Source organism: Poromitra crassiceps, assembly GCF_964638095.1.
Source record: "Poromitra crassiceps genome assembly, chromosome: 3".
Classification (NCBI taxonomy): domain Eukaryota; kingdom Metazoa; phylum Chordata; class Actinopteri; order Beryciformes; family Melamphaidae; genus Poromitra; species Poromitra crassiceps.
The window spans coordinates 29,125,542-29,134,863 of NC_139625.1; the positions used below are offsets into that span (position 1 = coordinate 29,125,542).

General features: G+C 41.3%; 2 protein-coding genes across 2 annotated transcripts in view; one reads left to right on the forward strand and one right to left on the reverse strand.

Annotated features, from left to right (window-relative positions):
• ivd (isovaleryl-CoA dehydrogenase) overlaps positions 1 to 5,660 on the reverse strand; it is a 30,977-nt gene extending 25,317 nt beyond the window's left edge. Inside the window, exons 1-4 of the mRNA XM_083634243.1 lie at positions 5,479 to 5,660; positions 3,436 to 3,525; positions 3,095 to 3,146; positions 2,014 to 2,183 (exon numbers count right to left, since the gene is read on the reverse strand). Of these exons, the coding sequence (XP_083490369.1) occupies positions 2,014 to 2,183; positions 3,095 to 3,146; positions 3,436 to 3,525; positions 5,479 to 5,610 (444 nt within the window). The 5' untranslated portion in view covers positions 5,611 to 5,660. The remainder of the gene's footprint in view (positions 1 to 2,013; positions 2,184 to 3,094; positions 3,147 to 3,435; positions 3,526 to 5,478) is intronic.
• Positions 5,661 to 6,824: 1,164 nt separating this feature from the next.
• Positions 6,825 to 9,322, forward strand: part of itpka (inositol-trisphosphate 3-kinase A) — a 22,192-nt gene continuing 19,694 nt past the window's right edge. The window contains exon 1 of the mRNA XM_083634397.1: positions 6,825 to 7,401. Within this exon, the coding sequence (XP_083490523.1) occupies positions 6,997 to 7,401 (405 nt within the window). The 5' untranslated portion in view covers positions 6,825 to 6,996. The remainder of the gene's footprint in view (positions 7,402 to 9,322) is intronic.

The window sequence follows — 9,322 nt, forward strand, 5'->3', positions numbered from 1 at the left end:
AATGCGCTTTATTTTTTTCCAAATTCCGTTTTTCCCAAATTAAATTGTTTTCCATTTTAATTTTAATTGAGGGGTTAGGAGCGATATTTTTTCTTTTTTTGATGACTTGGCTCTCTCAAACAGACTGTTCGACATGTTTCTCAAAGTGAAAACTAAGTTGTGAGATGTAGTAATGGTCCGATGCAAGGTTGACCACCCTATCAAAACACCCCAATCGAAAACTGAATCATTTCTCTCGGCCTATTGTACTGTACAATTATGAAATAATTTAAGTTACTACGTCATTAGATCTACTTCTTAATTTGATCATTAGGCCTACTTTTATCAATTTTAGACAAATTATGGAAAGTTCTGCAATATTCCATGTTTTACAGTTGATTCCATTTTTATTACCAAATTCCAAGATTCCGTCCGTTTTTTCCGTTTTGCGGAAATCATATGGCCCTAGATTTATGGAATCACATTGTGCTTTCAGTGCATCAGATGCAGGCATTAGCCAGTCCCAGGTTAAATCACCAACCAACAATAATTCATTGTATTTCAGTTGAGACAAACGCTCCACAAGAGTAGACAATGAATTATCAATGGCAGACGGTGGCCTATTACCATCCTACCAACATAATATGATGATCTCTAGATAATTCAACATCAAGAGATAACAACTCAAGTTATTTACTCACCGACTCAGGAAGCACTAATTTAACACCAAAATTGTCCTTGATGTAAATAGCCACTCCACCCCTTTTTATTTGACGATCAGCACGATAAACATTGTAGCCACAATCCACACAATCCACCTACCATCTGTATTTTTTTACTTTTTCAAGTAGTTATATAATGAAGAGAGACAGAACTACACAACAGAGATTGTGGCAGAATTGCATGAGCCAGGATTTGGGCTAAGGCAAGTGTGCCCAATCAGCAGCAGCAGCAATTTTAGCTCACTTATTCACGCATTTGGGTTTAAAACTTGTGGAGTTTGTGTGTGTGTGTGTGTGTGTGTGTGTGTGTGTGTGTGTGTTAGGGCATTCACGACTAGTGAATTTTACTAGTCGACTAGTCGTCGCTAAAGGTAGTCGACTAGTCGACTAACCGTTTTTAATTTATTTTTAATAAAAAAAAAATTTTTTTTTTTTTTTTTTTTTTTTTTTAATCTTTAAGAAAGAACATGAGGTATTTACACGACATACATGGACTATCATATCCCATATCCCCCACAAAGAACATCAAAACACAACAAAACAAAACAAGAAAACTGCATAAGATACACAATAATCCAAGAACAAACAAGACTATTGGACAAACAACCAAACAAAAACAATGCATTCAGCTCCTATCCTGATAAGCCTAATGACACTGGGGTAAAAAGTTCTTAAAGTCAAACTCTGTATGTGGTTGCCATATTTTGGGGATGTCTAAGAATCTGATTCTTGTAGTAAATTTCTTGTAGTAAATGTTATCCAACGTATGGTAGCTTGAGAGTTCATTCCACCAGTGAACTACAGCTGGGGGATTGGATGCTTTCCAATTTAAAGCTATGCTTTAACTAGCTGCCAACAGGGCAAGATCTATGTATTTACTTTGAATGCATTGTTTTTGTTTGGTTGTTTGTCCAATAGTCTTGTTTGTTCTTGGATTATTGTGTATTTTATGCAGTTTTCTTGTTTTGTTTTGTTGTGTTTTGATGTTCTTTGTGGGGGATATGGGATATGATAGTCCATGTATGTTCTTTCTTAAAGATATAAAAAAAAAAAAAAAAAAAAAAAAATTTTTTTTTTTTTTTTTTTTTTTTTTTTTTGCTAAAACGACTAGTCGACTACTAAGCACAGTGTCGACTAGTGGTTTTACTAGTCGACTAGTCGACTAGTCGACTAGTCTGTGAATGCCCTAGTGTGTGTGTGTGTGTGTGTGTGTGTGTGTGTGTGTGTGTGTGTGTGGGAGTGCGCGTGCGCGTGCGTGTGCGTGTGCGTGTGTTTCAGAAAAGTGTGTTTCAGAAAAGTGCTTGGTACTAACCTTGGGCATGTACTTCTCCTTTTGTTTCTCATTGGCATGACGCACCATCTGATTGACACACAGGTTGGAGTGGGCGCCGTAACTAAGGGCAATGGCTGCTGACACCCGCGACATTTCCTCCATCACAATGACATGATCGAGGTAGCCCAAACCTGTGCCTCCATACTCCACTGAAAAAAGACAGAGGGAGAGTAAACTCACTTTAAACAAGGGTTGGGGTGTGCATTACATTGTTAGCCAGGCTATTACATTGTTGTACACAAGCCAAAACAAACCCATTTCACTGTTAACCTGATGGTGTAATCATAACTTGATGGCCTAATCGTAATGCGTGCTAGCATTTTGAAAGCGGTGTTCTGTTCATGCAAAACTGTGCCAGCCTTCTGTTTTGTAAGCAGTTGTGTCGTTAAAAACCTGCGTGAGGTTTTATTGATTCAGGGATTGTCCAAACGAAAGATAATTGAGGATACAGAAGCTGAATTGCAAAAGAAAAAACACACTTTTTCATTTGATAACGCTCTTAATGGCTGGTTGATTAATTCCTAAATTAAATTTGAACATAAGAAAATAGGATCTCCATCTACAGTTCCCTACTGGATATTTAAAACACGTTACACACATTAAATGAATTAAAATATTATTTAAAAAGTCGACACCACTCTATGAATGACAAGAAGTAGATGTACATAAAAGGTAATTTTTACAATAATCATCCCATTTGAATATCCTAATAGATATTTTTACACACCTGCTCCTACATATAAAACTGCTGTTTAATCCTCTAGCTCAGTGGTTCTCAAATTGGGGTCCGGGGACCCCCAGGGGTCCTTGAGGGGGTTCCAGGGGGTCCCCAGCCAAAAGGGGGCTAATTTATTTTCGCTATAATTCCATTCATAAGTAACACAATTACTATTTTGGTCATGGGTTTTATACACTTTCTGTAATAAAACATCTAAAAGCATCAATCTTATCATATGGGGGACCGTGGGACAAAGTCCTATCAAATGGGGGTCCATGGTCTAATTTTCGTCAGTTTAGGGGTCCTTCATGTGAAAGAGAACCACTGCTCTAGCTGTCATACCTGGAGCAGTGAGGCCAAGGAGTCCCATCTCCCCCATGTCTTTCCAATAATCCTAGTGGAAAGACAACCATCCAGTTAACAATAACATAAAAAAGCTGACACTTTTCTTGTGTAAAAGTACATGTAAACAGATGCAAAGCCACAGTATCAGCCTTGTCTGGTGGTTGGGGGTTGTTCCCCTTGGCTTGATGGTAAATTTACAAGTGGGGAGTGGGGACACACATCTGTAATATGGGAGAGGTGACAGGTGTGGATCATGTTCATGCTACCATCTGGTGAAATAGGCAACTTTATCAGCCAACTAGCCTACACGCACATGCTCAAGGAATAGATGAACTCACCCGCATTTGTGGAAATTCATTGCTCTTGTCAATCTCATCAGCATAAGGAGCAAGTTTTTCTGCATAGAACTTGCGAACCGTCTGCCTAAGCTGTGCAAAAAAAAGAGAAAAAAACAATACAACATAATTAATTATATATATATATATTTCCTTTCTTTTTTTTCCTGATTCCCCCCTTTTTTTCTCCCCAATTGTACTTCTTCGCCAATCTTTCCCCGGTCACTGATCCACCCTCTGCCGATCTGAGAAGAGCCAAGAGAATAGCACCATGCTTCCTCCGAAACATGCACAGTTGCCAGCTGCTTCTTTTCACGTGACAGGGGGAGCTTCACCGGCAGGACGTAGCACGTGGGAGGATCACGCTATTGAAGAAAGAGGTAGGGCGTGCACATCCGCTTGTAAGGCTCAGGTGCAGGACAAAAAGCAGATAACATAGAAAATAAATAGAGTCCGCACACTGAATTAAAGTCAGCTCCCAGGTCAGTTTATTTTAACGTTTCGACTACAAAGTCTTCATCTGATGAAGACTTTGTAGTCGAAACGTTAAAATAAACTGACCTGGGAGCTGACTTTAATTCAGTGTGCGGACTCTATTTATTTTCTATAGGATCACGCTATTCCCATTCCCACCAGTTCCCTTCCACCAAGTCCAGGGCAGGGCACATACCCCCAATCCGGCTTCCCTCCCCCAGACACAGCCAATTGTGCCTGTATGGACGCCCGCCACATGGGTGCGAAGTTCTGCGAACCTGCGACCCTCGTGTTGGTAGGCAGGAAATCTACCACTACACTACCCGGACGCCTTACATCATTTATATATTTAGATGAACTAACTTCCATATCAAATAACTGAAGTTGTATTTTCAATGAATAGAGGTAGCACTTCATTTGGATAGTCCAATGCTGATACTAAATTATCAAGTGACAAAAGTAGATTTTGCCCATTTACTAACAGACTGTGTAACTCTCAGATTAACTCCAACCCATACACTGAATATTTATTGACTACTTTTCACACAATGTTATCACTTGAAACTCACTTTTTTTTAGTCACACTGTAGTCACTTGATACTAGGTTCAGTATCAGCATTGTTGGACTATCCAATAGGCTACAGTTCAAATTTAAAAACTGTAGAAAGAGAAAAGGAACACTGCTTGCCTTAAAGAATATGTTGTAAAAAGGAGAGGTGCTCATTGGAGGTGGGGTTCCTGTCCATATGGTAGTAGGCAGTGGACCCTACTATATGACAGCCTTCATCAGCCCTGCTAGGCTTTTTCACTTCAATGGAGACTAGTGCCTTGGATTTTTGTAGTGGGGCGGGCCCACTGCCTATTTCCTTATTCATACAGTTCATATTTATCTGCAATTTCCATATTCATGCCTCAATCAATTAATTGAAAGGCAAACTGAAATATGCTATTGATCAGCATTATCTACTGTAAGTGCAAGTGACAAGGTCTCTGATCTAAAAGCAGATATGCTAAATTACTACCCAAATCATGCATCACATTCACAATCATGATAACTGTTGATTGACAGTCTGTTCTACGTTATAACTATTCAGGATTAACGTTATGGAAAAACAACTTTCACCCAATCAAAACATACAAAGGAGCCCCACCTCCCTCCCTCCCCCAGACCTCTCTCTTTCACACACTTGTGGTGCACTCAACTGACCTGACCTCCTGTCACTCACTTGCAGGCTGAACCTGATTTCACCCTTCAGTATCTTGACAACTTTCAGTTACCTGCCCTGACCGTAAATGACCAACACTGAATGACATGCTGTACCCAACCACAGTAGTTCAAGAAGCTAACATTAGCTGGCTTTAGCTCATTTGTTAGCAGCGTTAGGTCCCCTGAGACCAGACACATGTCTGACGAGTGACGACTAGTTATCCGTCAACTGCGATGCCAATGTGACATCAAACTTTGGCCAGCCCAGTTCAGTTATCCACTTAGTAACTTAGTAGCTAACAGCTAGTTAGATGGTTAGCTAAACTGTCTAACAGTTAACTCTGTAAGTGTTCAGGTAACGCTACCTGTATCTGGTCCTCGGTGAGCCCGTTGACTACGTCATCCACAGGGATAGCACCCCCGGCGCATCCTCTCCTCGCCAGCGCGGGCATGGAGATCCTGGAACCGAGACGGAGAGCGCTTCTGACGGCAAACATTGTGTTAGATTATGAGCTAGCGTTAGCTCCAGCCGACCGACAGAACCAGGGAATACAACACATACAGCTGCCCTCTAGCTGGGAGGAAGGATGAAGGAAGAGCTCTCACTCTTCTACTATTTCCGGGTACCATAAACGTCATCCAAATTCCCAAAAGTTTTGGGGGAGGCTTCCCGTTGCACATCAGCGGTAGCCTGGCTCCATCAGGGGTAAAATTGCAGGAAAGTGCATGTGCATTGATTAACCTTACTTTTGGGGTGCGGAAGATGATTTTGATTGTTGTTGTTTTTACCAATGGGTGTTTCATCTTCTCAAATTCACACGATCTTTGCTGTCAGTGCTTATGGCTTCTTCTTGAGAGCAAGAGTGTTGTCAAGCTGCAGTCAATGGCTGCACATGAGCGCCACCTTCTGATGGGGAGTTGATAACTGGAAATACACTTTTTTGCATTTTAAATCGGGGATGGCAAATTTGTCAACGGTCTGCCCCTTGTCCTCGAGTTTTGAGTTACGGCACAATGAGCCACATTTTCAAAGTTCACATCAATCTAGGGAGATAATACGAACCATTGACAAAAGCGCTATGGCCTATAATAGGCTACATATGGCACCCAACGTCCACATTTCTAGTTTAAATTTTTATTTCCCCATTATTCATATTTTGGCATAGGCTATCTATATCACCTAATGGACATGTTGGTTCTCTTCCAGTCATGGAATAGCCTACGTATGTGGGTGTTGAATATGTTTGATGTAGTGCTGCATTCAAACCTGTATGCGTCATCTTCACGCCACAGCTGTCGAGCTGCCGTGTAGATATTTCAGTCAGTGCCCTTTGTTAGCCTCATAGGTCATGGCCATCAGTCTGATGATTACACTGAGATGAGTGTTTTGTCTGACAGTCAGATATGGGACGGGGTGCGAGACAGAATGAGGAAGTAGCTAGGCTAAAACAACAGAAAAAAAGTTCAACCTGCCAGTTGAAGTAATTCAGTCAGGAAGCGAGAAAGGCAATGCGGAAGATATTTAACCTTGCAGGCTTGCACACGCTCGAATGTGTGTGTGTGTGTGTGTGTGTGTGTGTGTGTGTGTGTGTGTGTGTGTGTGTGTGTGTGTGTGTGCGCGCGCGCGTGTGCGTGCGCGTGTGCGTGCGTGCGTGCGTGTGTGAACAACGCAGACGCGCGACACGAGCCACGCCACCACCGGAGGGGTTCCCCACATACCAGCGCAAAGAGACTGCTCAGCACAGCGCAAAGAGCGCAAAACTGTTGGCTTTTTGGAGAAGAAAGTGCACGGTGAGGAGAACGTGCTGCAATTTCCTGGCTGTGAAAGTGAAATGACCAGATTTGACAGAGCGAGGGAGAAAGTTGCGCTCATCTAAAATCCGATGCCCAAAGAGAGCAGGAGGAAGACCTCCAAGGAGGCCGGGCTTGCTGGGACCGGGCTAAATGAAGGGTGCCGCTCGGAGCGCAGAGCAGTCACCAAGTCGCCCCAGATTTGCGATGAGCTCCTACAGAAAGCCGCGCAAGTCGCCCCTGCGCCCGCGACTTTGATGGAGGCGCGCCGGGTACCGCAGGTCACCATCACACCGGAGGGAGGCGGCTGCTCCCGGGAGATGCAGCAGGAGGACTGGGATGATGTGGTGGACGGCTCACTGCGAAGGAAGCTGTCCAACTCCTCCATCTCCTCCACAGGCTCCTCCGTGCTGGAGTCCGAGGATGACCTACTGAGTGACAACGAGAGCAAAAGCAAAGGCATTATCACTTTAGAGCATCTGGTGGACACCGGAGATGTAAGTAAACTACACCAGAGTGCTTTATCACTGCCTAGGGTCTTCATTGTTCTTCATATTAAGACCATGATTAAGACTAGGTAGACTGGAAAAGTGATTTTAAAGGTGGGTTGAGTTCCCCAGGGTAGGCTACCTCATGGGGTTTCAGGGGTATCCACCAAACAGCATAAGAATTGTTACATTTTACTGTAATTTCATTGGTAACACTCTGGGTAGCTTACTTTATGCTTAATAAGTGCTTAATAAATATTAACTAACCCTTAATTAACAGCATTGACCAATAGCCTTGACCAGCTTGCTCTAACCTTAACCTCATTGACTTAATGCCTCAACCCAACCACAATACTTAGTTGAGTTAATATGAACACCATTAGTAAATGATTACTAGATACATTAGTTAACTGTTAATTAAGGTAACTAACCCTTAATTAATGTGGGCTACCCTTATTGTAAAGTGTTACAATTTAATTTATTTGCAATTATCCCAATTGCAGAATGTATGAATGCTATTTAAATCAGGCTCTTCACTCTCACATCTATTATCTCTCTTCTCTTCATGGTATACAGTATCTAGTTATGCATAATTCACCAAATCAACAGCAATCTTCCCATGGAGTCCCTGGGACAAAATCTTATCAAATGAAAACTTGGTGGTTTCCATTACCCTCTCAAGACATGTTTTCAAAACAAGAAACGGTGAAGCACATCAGCAGGCAAGCTGAGCCCTCTCTCCTCTACTCATCAAACAACTTCCACATGACACCAGACCCTTAGGAAATCTCTTTCAGTGCAGTAGAAAGACCATTAACACTATTAGTACTCATGTAAGGCTCCAGAATTAATTCCCGTAACTATGAATCAATTCTCAGGCTGTTTTAGAGTATTGAAACATGCCATTTATAGTCTCAAACTCTCCATAAGTGAACCCTGTCTACTGGAAACTCCTACAGTGAGAAATGTGTTGCTTCTACATTTCTAATCTTATGTTATCGATTTGTGGTTATGTAGCGGTCTGCAAATTCGGGAAATATGACTTGTCAGAGGTACTCTCTGTGAGATGCGCATGTTCTTCTCCTGTTGTTTGCGATCCCTGCCGGAGATCACAGACTAATCTGCAGGAAATTCGATTGTGCCCATTGAAATCACGTTAACTCTATGGTTGATGGGCGATCAAAACCTTTCACATCAGCCTAATTTTACCTGGGGGTTTATGAGCCATAGCAGACGTGCTGTTGAAAGCTGCATATAAACCTGTAGTGTGGTAGTGCCACCTGATATATATAGCTGTATTTATATTTATATTTATATTCATAAACCTGTAGTGTGGTAGTGCCACCTGTTATATATAGCTGTATTTATATTTATATTTATATTTATATTTATATTTATATTTATATTTATATTTATAAACCTGTAGTGTGGTAGTGCCACCTGTTATATATAGCTGTATTTATATTCATATTTATAAATCTGTAGTGTGGTAGTGCCACCTGTTATATATAGCTGTATTTATATTTATATTTATATTTATAAACCTGCAGTGTGGTAGTGCCACTAACTGCTGCTGTGGTTGACTTGGGCTTTTGTTCTCTACAGTTTAAGGGCGTGATTTATTATGCTATATTCCTTTTTTATCAATTTTTTAATTGATTTAAATCCAATATGCTATCAACTTAATATACTTATGATCCCTTTTTAGTATTCCTATTGTCATACGTTTATATCTGCAATCATTGTATCAATCCAGGTGTCACATCCAACTCGTTTAGAGTTTGCAACTCTCTCATTTTGCGCCAGCTGTACAATGCCATTTGCAGTAGCACGTTATAACACAGTCAGAACAAAATACAATCGAATTTTCAATGATATATTTTTGCTTTGGAGTTTGGGAGTGTAAGACATGAGCTAACACCGTGTGGCC